This window comes from Rhincodon typus, chromosome 7 (assembly GCF_021869965.1).
Source record: "Rhincodon typus isolate 14 chromosome 7, sRhiTyp1.1, whole genome shotgun sequence".
Classification (NCBI taxonomy): domain Eukaryota; kingdom Metazoa; phylum Chordata; class Chondrichthyes; order Orectolobiformes; family Rhincodontidae; genus Rhincodon; species Rhincodon typus.
In genome coordinates this window covers 31,864,527-31,879,764 of record NC_063338.1, presented here as the reverse complement: position 1 = coordinate 31,879,764, position 15,238 = coordinate 31,864,527, and the positions used below count along the sequence as shown (strand labels likewise).

The 15,238-nt window shown below is 40.4% G+C and overlaps 1 protein-coding gene across 6 annotated transcripts in view; it reads right to left on the bottom strand.

Moving 5' to 3' along the window:
- Positions 1-15,238, bottom strand: part of LOC109920378 (signal transducer and activator of transcription 4) — a 95,442-nt gene that overhangs the window by 8,860 nt on the left and 71,344 nt on the right. For all 6 annotated transcript variants that reach the window (XM_048599194.1, XM_048599196.1, XM_048599193.1 and 3 more), the window contains 3 exons: positions 14,058-14,156; positions 11,834-11,969; positions 4,842-4,894 (listed from right to left, as the gene is read on the bottom strand). In XM_048599194.1, the coding sequence (XP_048455151.1) occupies positions 4,842-4,894; positions 11,834-11,969; positions 14,058-14,156 (288 nt within the window). The remainder of the gene's footprint in view (positions 1-4,841; positions 4,895-11,833; positions 11,970-14,057; positions 14,157-15,238) is intronic.

Genomic DNA, 15,238 nt, shown 5'->3' with positions numbered 1-15,238 from the left:
GAAACGTCAGCCTCTCTGCTCCTATGATGCTGCTTGGCCTGCTGTGTTCATCCAGCCCTGCACCTTGTTGTCTCGGATTCTCCAGCATCTGCAGTTCCTACTATCTCTGATTCTTTAACCTTCCCTTGACCTGCTCTTTTGTTATTTGTCCCTCCCCTCTTTACAACAGGGTAAAACCCCTGACTTATCCACTGCCCTTCACTCCTGAGGAACTTGAAACATCACCTCCGTTTCCCATGGATGCTGCTAAACCTGCTGAATTCCTCCAGCACCTTCTGTTTTTATTTCAGATCTCCAGCATAGACAGTATTTTGTTTTATTTTCGTGCTTAATTCACAGCCACTTCTCTTTCAGGAATGCCTACTTAGAAGAAGTTCTGTTCTTCTCTCCAATGGGATCTTAGTATATCTCTGTCATCTTGTATAGCTTCATTGCTCCCATTTCCTATCAAGTGGTCAATAAAGCGCTTACCAAAACTTGCTTTCATACCTACCCTTCCTTGGTGACCTTTTATGGCTCTGAATTACCATTCCAAATGAAGTTCCATCTTCCATGCTTTGAATCCTCTATGATTCACAGGTATCTCTGAGACATACAATGTTCCTTAGACTGCTGGGATTTACACTCAGTGCCATGAGTCAGTAAATGTACTCTCTTGACCTTTATCCCCATCAGCACCAACTCACTCTGTCTCAAAACTGTCGCCGTCCCCAATTCCATTTCAGCCTTTGTCTCAGTCAACGTGTTTACATGAAACTTTTCTCTTCCTTTCAGATGTTAAGGAACACAACTGATGGGTGCCAAGTGGAACCAAATCATTCTTCACAGCCCCTTTCTTCTGACCCCATTCCTTTTTCTAATCTTTTTGTTGTGTATTTATCATACCCTTTGACCTTCAGCTCTCTGTTGGTGAATGGTCCCTGCTCAGCAAAGGGCATAGTTTAATTTTTTCATGCCTCTACCTTAATTATTTGTATATGTGGCATGACATTGAACTCTCCGTTCACCTCCATGCCCATTCTTTAGGCAATGGACCCTTTCAAACATCTCCAATACTCTACCTCCGCCTGGAGCCCTAGTTTTTGCCTCTTACCCACTCTTAAGCTCTTCATCGAGAACTGTCAGCGTAATATTGACCACCTGAAACACTCTGTTCCTTTCACCAACTTTAACACATCTCCCTCTGAACTTGCTGTAATCCATTCTCTCAGGTCTAAACCTGACTTTATCATAAAACCTGCTGACAAAGATGGTGTTGTTGCTGTCTGGCATACCAGCCTCTACATTTGCAGAGACTGAGTGCCAACTCTCAGATATTTCTTCCAATTTCCCCTGGACCATGACCCCCAAATTCTTGAACATCAAGCCACTGTCGCCAGGACCGTCTCTGACCTCTGGAGATGTTCCTTCTGCAGCTTCCCACCTCAGTCCTGCAATCCTGCAGCCCACTTTTACTTTCATTCCAAAGAAATATGAATGCGCTGGCAGACTCACCTTTTATCCTGTCCTGCCCAATTTAATTTATTTCTTTCTATTTTAACTAATTTTCTTCTCCATTTGTCCTGTGTCTTCTGACCTATATTCAGGATTCTTTTGACATGTTAAATTAGTTCAACAATTTATAGTTTCCTGGCACTAACTGCCTCCTCTTCTTGATGGACACACAATTCCTCTACACTTTCACAATACTTTCTCCAGTACTTCAATGACTATAACAGGTGCTATCCTGCACATGTCTGGAATTAGAAAAAAATAATCAATTTTGCTTCCAATTTTCATCCTTTTGTCCACTTCACCTGGTCAAAACCTTACTCATTCTGGCATAGGCTTTCTATTAATTCTACTAATATTCATTATCAACTCACCAACTTCCACACCTACCATGACTTAACTTCCTCACATCCTGCTTTGTATAAGAACTCCATTCTGTTTTCCTAGTTTCTCCACCTCCATCACAAGTGTTGTCATAATGCTACCTTCCATAATGGCACTTTCTATATGCCTCCCTTTCTTCTCAACCAATGAATCCTTTTGTTCCTCCTCATTCTGGTTGACACAGCCCTCAGCCATAACCTATCTGTTCCCTTCACTTCTGCTGCTTGCCCTTCTCCTCCTTCCCTATAACCACAATAGGGTTCCTCTTGTCCTCACTTTACAGAGCATCAACATCTGTATTCACATCCTTGTCCTGCACCATCTCTGTAACCTTCAGTATGACGGAACCACTAAATACATTGTCCTTTTTCCTTCTGTGTCAGCATTCAGTACAGACTATTCCCTCCATGTTACCAAACATCCTCGCCACTCCCATTCTAGTGCCAGCCCATGTAAATACAGAAAATGTAACATCTGTACTTATACCTCCTACCTCCTCACAGTTGAAGGCCACAAACATTCCTTTGCTTGTACTTCTTTTAATCTAATATAAGCATCTGCTGTTCACATTGGGATACTGCATGCAATTCTAGTTTCCCTGACATATAAATATTGTGAAACTTGAAAGGGTTCAGAAAAGAGTTACAAAGATGTTGCCAGGGTTGGAGGTTTTAAGCTATAGGGAGGGTGTGAAGAGACTGGGGCTATTTTTCCTGGAGTGTCAGAGGCTGAGGGGTGACCTATAGAGGTTTATAAAATCATAAAGGGTATGGATAGGGTAGATAGATTCGGTCTTTTCCCTGGGGTGGAGGAGTCTAAAACTTCAGGGTATAGGTTTAAGGTGAGAGGGGAAAGATTTAAAAAGGACCTAAGGGACAACTTTTTCATGCAGAGGCTGGTGCGTGTATGGAATGAGCTGCCAGTGGAAATGGTGGAGGCTGGTACAATTACAACATGTAAAAGGCATCTGGATGGATAGATGAATAGGAATGGCTTAGAGGGATATGGGCCAAATGCTGGCAAATGGACTAGATTTATTCAGGATATCTGGTTGGCATGGATGAGTTGGACCAAAGGGTCTGTTTCCATGCTGTACATCTCTATGACTCTGTGACTCTATAATAGTTTCCCTTCCCTACCGACCTCTTTTATTGTTGCATGTCCACTAGTTGCGAGTGTCTTCCAGCAGGGCTTGTTAATTGTCATTCTAATTAGAGACATGGGTGATTTGTTGGCGGTTTAATTAAAAAGAGCCGAGTTTCAGAGGTGGTCACAGCAGGGGGCTACAGTGTATTACTTATCCCTCCAACTCCATTTCAATTTTGGCACCTCCCTCTTTTTCTCCCCTCCCCTACTGTTTTTGTTGCGCTATTCTTGGTGGGGCATGGTGTTATAATAACAACTTACTAGTGACAAAGATGATTTGGTGATGTTACTTCTTTATGTAAAGCTGAGTTTCCTCTTGAGGCGTTTAGGGAGGTGGGAACTAGGGTGGCTGGGGTGTATTATTTTCCTTTCCAATTCATTTTGATTTAGCTCCCCCAGTGGACAGTGTATGTAATTCATTAATTGTAAAGATGTGAAATGGGTGATTTTTATTTTCATTGTTATCAGTTCCTGAAAGTTATATATCTTAATCTGATGTTACATAAAAACGCTACTTAGCAGTTATTCAGTTTTTTTTTCTATCACCACTGCACCATTTGCCATACACTAACATACAGTAAGCTGAAAACACTTCAAACAAGACTTTCCATGAGTCCTTGTCGGAATAGTCTAATTGCAAGACAATTCTTGAGTTCCCAAGCTAAATGAAAAAAAGGACAATAAAGAGAAAAAAATATGAATGTAAAATTTGTCATTTTGTTGCTTCATTGCTCAGCCAATTTTGGAGTCTGGGATTTTAATTTGATTATTCAGTGGCGTGTTTGGTGTGACCTTGAATCAAACGTGACGCGAGATAAACAAAATAACCAACTTGATGCTTTTTATCTGAAAATTTCAATCAAATCAATCTGGTCACCATTAATGAAATTCATTTTTAGTCTAACCATATTGATTACTCAAATCAATTGAGTGAGCCAATTATTTAATGTTATACATTTAGAAATTGTTGAGACATACATGAAAGAAAATGAGTTTTGTTGGATGTAGTTTAAAACAAACAAGTATGGAAACTGTTGTGTACTGAAACATTTTACCAGAAAATTATAAAGGATTTCATGATTGTTTCACTTTCTGGATCAGCAAAATTGGATAACTGTCTCACATCAGTAATGATTCATATGAGTCTGAGGAGAAATGGGAAGGACTGATCTATTTGAAGAAAGCAGGGTACAAAGTGATTCATAGGAGAGGATGAATCAGATAACAGCCCATGTGAAAATGTGGTATCTTAGTTTTTTGGTGCATTGACGTAGTGAGCAACGAACATATGCAGATACTTTAGTTCTTGTTTTTAAAGAAGTGAAATAGTGAACACATTTGTTAATCTTTAATTGTGCAGCATTGATCAAAAAGATTAATTTATTCAGTGGGATACCAATGCAAAGACTGTGATGGGTGTTAGCTACGCACATCATAGACTGCCAACATAACATGAGGTTCACTGGGGTTTGGGGAGGTGTTTAGCAATAATGGGAATAACGTTAACTCCAAACTGAAGATTGTTGATAAACTGTAAGTATAATGTAAAAATGGAAGTAATTTGTATGAACATTTCTTCACCTGACAGTATCTGGCTGTCTTGAATAGAAAGGAGTTGTGAAAAATATCAAGTTGTATGTATTGTTGAAAGGAAAAATGTATGCAACAGTGAAAGTTAAACTGTACGATTCTGGCTGCAGGTATTATTGGGATTTTTACATTCTAAGAACTGGTATGGTATGTGGCATAAGCAGAACAAAGGCATCGATTAGACCTTTTAAGAATATCGTGCCAAAACAGGTTAAAAATAAACTACTTGCCTTACAGAACTTGTTCCATGAAACGTGACAATCATTGTAACTCAGCTGTTGTCCTAAAATGAGTAACAAAATATCAAATGAGTATGTAAAATAAGTAGAATATAATTTCCTGAAGAAATTATTAATTTTAAAGTTCAGGTTTACCCATTCTTGTGTTGATAGTTTAAACCTCCATTAAACTGCTGCTTGCACTAGATTTAAAATCTTATTTGCTGTGGGTCATTATTACAAATAACAGTGAAAGTTTTCTGTGCACTTTATGTAGTAAAAATCACAGATTAATTTTTACAAATGAGTTTATACTTAATGACACCCTCCTCCTGCTGTAGTACACGGCAGAATCCCAACTCCGTTGTAATTCATCATTCAAAAAAAATAGCACATTCACGAATTAAAAAGTCCATTGTTCGTTGGAAAACCCTATCCCAACTGTTCAAGGAAATCAACTCTCTCTCACCAGATATACAGAAATGTTTCTTGGCTACCAAAGATTATACATTCACTAAGGGAGGGTTTTAAAGTCTGTACACAGTGTCAAAAATTATCTACATCTGCAGTAGGTTGTACTTGAAAGTTCTGTCATTTTCTCTCCACTTCCTTTTGGGGTAAAGAGCCATAGATAAACTACAGGCTTTTAGCTTTCTGATTTTGAAACAAATAGTACAATCCTTGACATAGCTGTACAAATTGTGCAAACTATAACTGGTGAAGTTCCACAAGGATCAGTGCTGGGGCCTCAACTATTTACCACCTCTATTAATGACCTGGATGAAAAGAAAGATATAATTGTAGCCTAATTTGCTGATCACACAAAGATATGTAGGAAAGTAACTTGTGAGGAGAAAGAAAAGAGTTTGCCATGAAATACAGGTAGGTTAAGTGAGTGGCAAAAATTTGGTAGATGGTGTATAAGGAGGAAAAATGTGAAGTTGTTCACTTAGACAAGAAGAATAAAAAAGCAGAATGTTAGTTGAAAGAAAAGAGAATGCAGAATTCTGTGGCACAAAGGATTTGGGTGTCCTTGTACAGACAGTAGATAAGTATTAAGGCAAATTGAATATTAGCCTTTATTGCAAGGGGCTTGCAGTATAAATGTAGTGAAGTCTTACTACAACTGTTAGCATTGGTGAGACTGCGACCTGTGTACGGTGTTTAGTTTTGATCTCCTTACGCAGGAGAAATATACCTTGCAATGGAAACAGTTCAGAGAATGTTTATTAAGCTAATTCCTGGGAAGTAAGCAATGTCATATGAAACAACATTGTACAGGGTTGGGCAGGATACACACTGGAATTTAACAGAATTAGAGATGGTCTTGTTGGAAAGTGTTCAGGGAGTTAGGTACGGTAGATACAGAAAGGATGTTTCCACTCATGGGAGAGTTTCAAATTAGGGAGTTGGGACCCAACACCACCATGATTAAGTCAACAGTGGACATGCTCATAGATGAGATTTCTGCTTTGTCACTAGTTGAGGCTCAAAGTGATAATTAACGTCTGTTGGAATTAACTCAACAGCAGGCAGAACAAGCAAATCCATGCAAGTGCTTGTAGGTATCTGGGGGATAGAGGTGGGGAAGTGGGGGTGGGTGTTGGCCTGTCCCATGTCACATTCAGTGCCTAATCAAAGTATTGACTTTTCCCCAAGCAATCCTAGTTGCTGACCCTTTTCCCTACCTCATGGCGATAATGCTTTGACACTACCATCACTCATCTGAGAGTGTGCTCCAGTGTTGATCAAAGGCTTCAGGTGTTGTAGCAGCAACGTCTTCCCCAGTTCCACTGCCAGTCTGTTTATTCGGGATTTTTATTAATTAATGGGATGTGGATGTCACTGGCTCAGACCCACTGCCATTCTCAATGACTTTGCCTTCTTAAACTGCAACAGTCCTTGGGTGTAGGTATGTACAAAATGCTGTTAGGAAGGGAATTCCAATAATTTGGTCCAGCAACGGCGAGTGATCAGCAAGATGCTTCCAAGAATGGTGCGCCACTTGAAAGGGAACTTTCAGTTAGTGCTGTTCCCTTGCATCTATTGCCCTTATCCCTCTATGTGATACTGGAAGTTGGTGTCAGAGGAGCCACCATATGCTTTTGCAATGCAACTTGCAGATGGTGCACACTGTTGCCGCTATGTGTCAGTGCTGAAGGGACTGAATGTGGAAGGTGGTGGATTCCATCACACACCTGTTCTTTACCTTATACGTAGTGTACAGGCTTTGTAGAGTCAGGAGGTGAGTTATACCCTGCAGGGTTTACACAGACCTTTATTCTTTACATCTTCAGCACCTGTATAGAACTGACAGGTTATATGTTTTAAAAGGTACAAAGTGGATGATATTTAACATAATTAACAAATGTTTGCACTTAAAAGGCTTGGCTACTGATTATGGCATTCCATTTAGCAGATAAATGAGCATCTATTATGTGACATGTGACTCACCATTTTGTGTTAACAATTTAGTCACTGAAAATCAACAAAACTGAGGATCAGACGCCTTCTATAACAGATGACCAGTATGAAACTCTAATTTTATGGCAAATTGAAAAAAACTTTCCCCTACATGGTGACAGGAAAATCCCTTAGCTATCACAATGTTATGTTATTTGGGTCCTTGACAGTTAATATTTGAATTAGTCATTGGTTTGACCTTATAAGCTCTCTATTAATGCATCAAAATGTTCCATATGTGTGCAACTATTTTGGTTAAGGTGATTCATTTTCCTTTACTTCAACGATGTAAGTGAAAGAAATGTATGTATGTATGTCACTATAGTCTTACCATAGGACTGGTGGTGATTTAACATGAGGATCACTACACCTCAGGTGAGGAGAGAGGTTGATAAGGTTCATGGTAGCTTCAGCCAGTGCAGCGTGTGAACCCAGGCTGTTAACTTCACACTGCTTCACAAACCAACCATCCAGCCAACTGATCTAAACTGACCCCCAAAGATGAAACAAATATGTTTCACTGAAAGATATTCTCAACACACATGCCCATTCAGAGATTCTTGGCAGCAAACTGAGTAACATAGTACAGTAGACTTTCATTGTTCTACCATTTATGTTCCTCACCTCTCTTGTAAACACGTGAAATTTTTACTCTCTTCCAAGTCTATCAAGTACTCAATTTTAGCTCTCCCTACAACCTCTACAATATGATTATTGATTACTGATTACCATGTGAGTTACCTGAGAGAGGGTCAAACTTACTCACAACAGAAGGTTGAGTTTGTAGGCCTTTCAAATCTTTAGTTTGAATGGTTGTCCGTAAATGATTTTCCACTGAAATAATAATAAACTATTTTTTGTGAACAGTGACAGAAGAAATAACTGACTTGTCTTGTTTTCTACTGAAAGATAGATTTCATTGGCAGCAATTCTAAAGCAAGTTCATACTTGCAGTGTGGTAAAACCTCAGGACAATTGAAAAATAGTGAAAGCAATATTACTTTTTCAAATGTTGGCATTATTAGCACCAAAAAAATTAATGATCTGTCACAGTGAAAATTTTCACACAAAATTAACTTTGCTGGGGCATATTTGTACTAAATTGAAAAGGTAAATTTAAATGATTGAAAATGTAGGTTTGCAGTAAACTTTCTACGCAATTAAAAGCATTTACTCGGGGGAGGTGATGGCCTAGTGGTATTATCACTGGACTGTTAATCCCGAGACCCAGATAATGTTACGGGGACCTGGGTTTGAATCCTGCTGTGGCAGATGGTGGAATTTGAAATCAATAAATATCTGGAATTAAGAATCTAGTGATGACCATAAATCCATTGTCGATTGTTGGAAAAACCCATATGGTTCACTGACGTCCTTAGGGAAGGAAACTGCCATCCTTACCTGGTCTGGCCTACATGTGACTCCAGACCCACAGCAATGTGGTTGACTCTGAACTGTTAACTGATGGCAATAAATGTTGCCTAGCCAGCGATGCTCCAGACCCACAGCAATGTGGTTGACTCTGAACTGTTAACTGATGGCAATAAATGTTGCCTAGCCAGCGATGCCGTCATCTTGTTAATGAATAAAGGGGGTGGGGGGGAGCAACCAAAATGCTGGTATTACATGAAGGAGGTGACAGGGTCCTAACCTGCCATTAGAACAGCCATGCTGGGGACAGTGAGTGATCAGCAACATGCTTCCAAGGACGATGTGCCACTTGGAAGGGAACTTTCAGTTAGTGCTGTTCCCATGCATCTATTGCCCTTACCCCTCTATGTGGTACAGATCATTGGTTTGGAAGTTGGTGTCAGAGGAGCCATCGTGTGTTATTGCAATGCCACTTGCACACTGTTGCCATAATGTGTCAGTGGTGAAGGGACTGAATGTGGAAGGTGGTGGATCGGTTGCCATGTATTCCATCACAGAGTCCTAACCTGCCATCAGAAGAGCCATGCTGGGGACATGGGTTTCAATCTCACCCCAGCGGATGGTGAAATCTGAATTCAATAAAATAAAAAGCTAACCCAGTCGTGAACACATAACCATTATTTGTTGGTTTAAAAGCGCATCTGGCTCTGTATTGTCCTTTAAAGAAGCAAATCTGCTGTGACCAGTGTGCAAGTCCAGGCTCACAACAATGTTGTAGAATCTTTATTGTCCTCTGAAATGGCCTAGCAAGCCATTCAGTTGTAGCAAAACCACTGGATGGAGCACCTGGCATTGACCCAGACACCAGAGGCTAAAATACCGAACACAGCCCTGACAAATCCTGCAAAGCCTTCTTCCTAACTTCTGGGAACTTGTGCCAAAATCGGGGGAGCTAATCAAGCAACAGTTTGACAATGACTGAAAGGTATAAATCTATATGTATGACTGTGCCCCAGACACCGTGATCACTATCCCTGGGCATATTCTGTCCCAGCAGCAGGACAGAGCCATTACAGGTGATAGCATGGTGGTAATACAGTCAGGAAGGTGTTATTTTGGGTATCCTTAACATTGACTCCAGACCCCATGAAGTCTCATGGCATCAGGTAAAACACAAATAAGGAAACTACTGCTCTATGCACGGTGATAAGTGGAATGTAACATTTGCCTTGGAATGATTGTCTACTGCATGAAGGAATATAACCATTGACCCCTGACATTCAATGGCATTACCATTGCTGAATCTACCATTATCAATATCCTGAGGGTTAGCATTGACCAGAATATGAACTTTGCTAGCTGTGTATATATATTATATATATAGAATATACTGTGGCTACAACAAAAAGTCAGAAGCTAGGAATCCTGCAGTGAATAAATCACCTCCTGACTCTCCAACACCTGTCCACAATCTATAAGGCACAAGTCAGGAGTGTGATGGAAAACTCCCCCTTTGCCTGGATAATTGTAGCTCCAACAACACTTAAGAAGCTTGACACCATCTTGGATAGAGCAGCCCGCCTGACTCGCACCACATTTAAAAACATTCACTCCTCCCATCATCAATGCTCAGTAGCAGCAGTGTTACCATATACAAGATGCAATGCAGAAATTCATCAAGGCTCCTTAGACAGTACCTTCCAAAGTCACTTTCACTTCCATCTGGAATGTCAAGGGCAGTAAATACATGAGAACACATGGAAACCTGCAAGTTTTCCTCCAAGCCACTCACCACCCTGACTTGGAAACACATTGTTGTTCCTTCAGTTACGTTGGGTCAGATCCTGGAATTCCTGCTGTAAAGGCATTGTGGGTGTACCTACATCAAATGGATTGCAGTGGTTCAAGAAGGCAGCTCACCATCACCTTCTCAAGCATTGCTTTTTGGACTGGAGCTCTATGACCAGTGATATGCCACAATGATTGGTGCTGGATCTACTACTTTTTGTCATTTATATAAATGATTTGGTTGTAAATATAGAAGGTAAGTTTATAAGTTGCAGATGACACCAAAGTTGGTGGTGTCATGGGCAGCAAAGAGTACAACGGGACCTTAGTCAGATGGGCCGATCGGCCAAGGAGTCGCAGATGGAGTTTAAATTAGGTAAATGTGAGGTGCTGCATTTTGGAAAGGCAAATCAGGACAGGATATATATGCTTAATGGCAAGGTCCTGGGGAGTGCTGTTGAACAAAGAGACCTTGGAGTGTAGGTTCATTGTTCCTTGAAAGTGGAATCACAGTAGACAGGACAGTGAAGAAGGTATTTGATATGCTTGCCTACATTGGTCAGTGCATTGAGTGTAGGAGTTGGGAGGTCATGTTGCAGCTGGACAGTAATTCCTCTCTCTCCTGTGGTTCCTCCTGCCTTTGCTTTTTCAAACTTTTGACACTTAGTCTAATTCTCATTTTGAGATGTAGTACACTGAGAAAAGCAGCAGGTGGGGTGCTTGTTCACCAATCTACCAATGAAGGTGAGCATCCAAATTTAAGCCTTATAATCGGACATTGAGATTACATTCCTTGTTGAATTAAAGTATTTATAAAAAGGACAAAGTCTGCAGTACCAAGAATGAAGGAGAAAACTTTAGTTAAAAATTTAAGACTGATGTTATAAAAGAAATAGAAGATTTATGTTAAACACTAAGTACTTGGAATAAAGCACTGTATGGGGCCTCATGAATAATTGAAGGTGGGGTCTGTGAGAAATCTGAGGCAATTTTTACCTGACACAGGGTGAGCTTGCCTGCTCAAAGTGGTTGCAAAGTTAGGAAGCTGAAGTAGGGAGAAGGAGACATTTCCCAGAATCCTTTCTGTAGGTTGAAGGCTTCCTTTCATTTTGGGAATTCCAGCCAAGCTCTGGTCGGTGTGTACAAACTAAAACTAAGAATTGGGCTCCAAACTATGTCATGGGTTGGGTTATTCTGCTGATCCAGGATAGGAAAGCATTGCCATGGTAACAACAAAGCAATAAGCTATTGCCCACAATTTTCAAGGGAGGCCTGAAATTTCAGTCTGTTTGGTTTCTCTTTTTCAATTCTATCTGTGAAAATACTTGTGTGTTGGGGTTTATCGACCAAATTCAATTAATGACTGATCTTTTTGTACCTACCCAGCAGCTTCTCTGCCAACATGTTGAGCTGGTCAGAACTCAGACCTCGTCCCACATAAGAAGAGAACTGCCAACTCAGCACCTCTGACAGCTGACTCCAAGTGGCAGTAGGAGGATTGGTGAACAAAGCCAAATTCTGCAAAATGCAAGAGACATAATAAACTCAGCAACTATATTCAGGCAAAGACAGAAGATGCTGGAAATACCCAGCAGCTCTAACAGCAAAGAGAAAACACAGGCTGACATTTCTTGTGTGACCTTTGTCAAAATGACAAGAGCTGCTGCCTGATGATTACACGCAAAACATCTGACTTTTGTTTTAACAGATACTAACAGGGTGTTCCCAGCGATAACAATTTTTTCATACAGTGGACCGGTTATCAAATATGCCCAAAGTCATTCGTAAAAATGCTTAATACTTAATGCTTAATGGCAAGGTCCTGGGGAGTGTTGTTGAACAAAGAGACCTTGGAGTGTAGGTTCATTTGACTTTTGTTTTAACAGATACTAACAGGGTATTCCCAGCAATAACAGTTTTTTCATACAGTTGACCGGTTATCAAATATGCCCAAAGTCATTTGTAAAAATGCATGCACTGTCATTGCTGTAAAGGCTATGCTCAGATGCCAATGTATTTTATGCAGTTCTAAGCAATTAATCAAAGAATAGATGTTAATACTCTCAAAAAGATGAAAAGCATCTAGAAAATTCAAGGTATTATAAATTTGCAAGAATTCTGAGGAACCTGGCAAAGTTGATATAGACAATTTATTCACCACCGTGAAGGATTCGAGCACAATCCCAAACTGGGAAGTTGAATAAGAAAGGAAGCCAATGATGTATCCTCTAATATTTTTTTGAAGTACACAGGTAATTTGTTTAAGTGCACAGACCTTTTAAATTCCTTTGGGCAGCCATGCATGTGCATCAACTTAAAGGGGCAAATTTCTGTGCAGCCTGCCTGGGCTGCTGCACAACAGCTTCAAGACAGCACAGAATGTCAGGTGAACTTCCCATGACAACATTCATGGAACTGTGGAACACATTACAAGGGAATGCCACTTTACAGACAGTAGAAACTAGGTTAGGGAGTTAACAGGAACATGAAACAGGAGTAGATCTTTCAGCCAATTAAGCTTGGTCGACCATTCAGTCCAAAGCATAGAAAGGGTATTCCAGAGGTTGGAGCCCATACAGCCAGTGAAGGTGGAGTAATTAAACAGAGATGCCCAAGAGGTCAGAATTGGTTGAGCTTAGATTTCTCGGAGCGTTATTGGGCATGAGAAGATTACAAAAAAGGTAGGAGTCGACCTATAGAGAGATGTGCCAATCAGGATGAGAATTTTAAAATCAGAATGTTTTTGTCCGGTAGCAGTGTGGACCAGTGAAATTGAGGAGACAGGACATTTGTTCATGTAACAGACGAAGGGGTAAAGGCTGGAGAATTTGAAAGTTGTTTGTGAGTTGTGGAATAGCTTTTGTTTCAAGGGACAAATACAGAAGAGGACAGTATTAGAGAGTGAAAAGGGTTGGGAGTGGTGAGGGATATGCAGACCTTGGACATTGGTTAAAGATTTCCAAGCAATAACTTGAGTGTGCTATACAAGGATAGCAAATGCTGGCCTTACTAGCAATGTCCACCTCCTTAGAATCAATCAGAAAATAAAGCTTATTTAAAATACGAAAAACATTTGTTATAGACTTATTCATATCTCTGCAGGAGAAATGGTTTTCAATTAGTCTGCTCTGTCGTTGCTTCCCTGCATTTTGACACTCTAATTAACAGTTTCCTTCAAACTCTCTCTCTATCTGCACTTTTGATCATCCTGCATCCACACCCCACTAACTTTTCTTACTTGGCTTTGACAATTTTTCATTTGGCCTTGAAGAAATACAAATTTCTACATTAAAAGTTGTTCTGGTAAATAATTTAACAATTTGAGAGCAGAGTGCTAGAGTTGGTTGGAGCTTCACTGCAAACTAATCCTGGAAGATGCAAAACTTATGTGCAACGGTGCCAATTCTGGCTGAAGGGTAATTACAGCAACGATAAGGTTATGTTGGCAGGGTGCACTCTAATGCAGAGAAATTAACACGTAATGGAAAACACAAAAATAAAATGTATGAAGAGGTATGATTTTTAAAATGCTTAAGATAAATATTAATGGTATGCACACCTTTTTAATTTCTATGCTGACAAAAACAAGACGATTGATAAATTTACCTTGAGGTCATTCATTAACATGTTGTACCATATAACAGAAGCCCAGCCACTAGGCAGTTGACTTACATTGGAGATGACCACTACAGGCAAAGAGCTGGTCTGTCATTTAAAAATAAAGACAAGTACAAAAGTTAACTTAAATATAATATACATCAATCCTCTAGGAGTTAAGAAAAATACAAAAGATGGAACTAATGACCTCTTGCAGGTGAATTCTGAGGGTGGGAAGTAGTTTGATGGTGGAAGGGTGCAGGTTAGGGCCCTGTCACTATCCCCAGGACAGTATGTGGTGGGAGGGAATTAATGCCCATTTGAAGGGCTTCATTCGACCTCACATTCAGTGAGTGTTGAGTGGAGAATTCACCACACTGGGAGACCAACAAGCCTCATTTGATTTTCCTGTGACCTTGTGGGAGGTGGGTGGAGAAACTTGTTGGAAGGCACTCAGCGCTTGGTCGAGGGACATGGAATAAGGAAGGTTGACAGCCACAGCCCCTGCCATTTCCTTGGACCTATGTTCTCTCCCACCAACCTCTGGCTATCCAATCCCCCTGACTCCCATTTGCTGCCGTCACCTACCTTTGTCCATGGATCCCACAATGAAGCTGGTAAAGGCCTAGTATTTTATTGGAAACAGCCACTGCTCCTTGGTTGCATTGTTTGGAATAGAAAGCTGCCAACCTCTGATCAGCTGGTAGCTTTTTGCATTGCAATGTAAACCCTATCTGGGCAGGTGTAATAACTAAATATGGCTTGTAGGGAGGAAATCCCACCATGAGGATTCCGACTCCAACTAGGAACTCAATCATGCATACCAAAAAAAAGTGCCATCCTGGTAAATTTACAACAGGACTACAGGCATGCCAAACAGCATACGCAGTAAGTGATAGACAGTGCTAAGTGTATACAGAACAACAGGTCAGATCTAAGCTCTGCAGTCCTGCCACATCCAGCTGTGAATGGTGGTGGACAATATTAAACAACTCACTGAAGGAGGAGGCTCCACAAACATCTCCATCTTCAATGATGAGGAAGCTCAGCTCATCACAACAAAGATAAGGCTGAAGAATTTGCAATAATCTTCAGCAGCAGTTCTGAGAAGATAGTCCATCTCCATTTCCTCTGGAAGTCAGCAGCATCACAGATGCCAGTCTTTGGCCAATTTGATTTACTCTATGTAA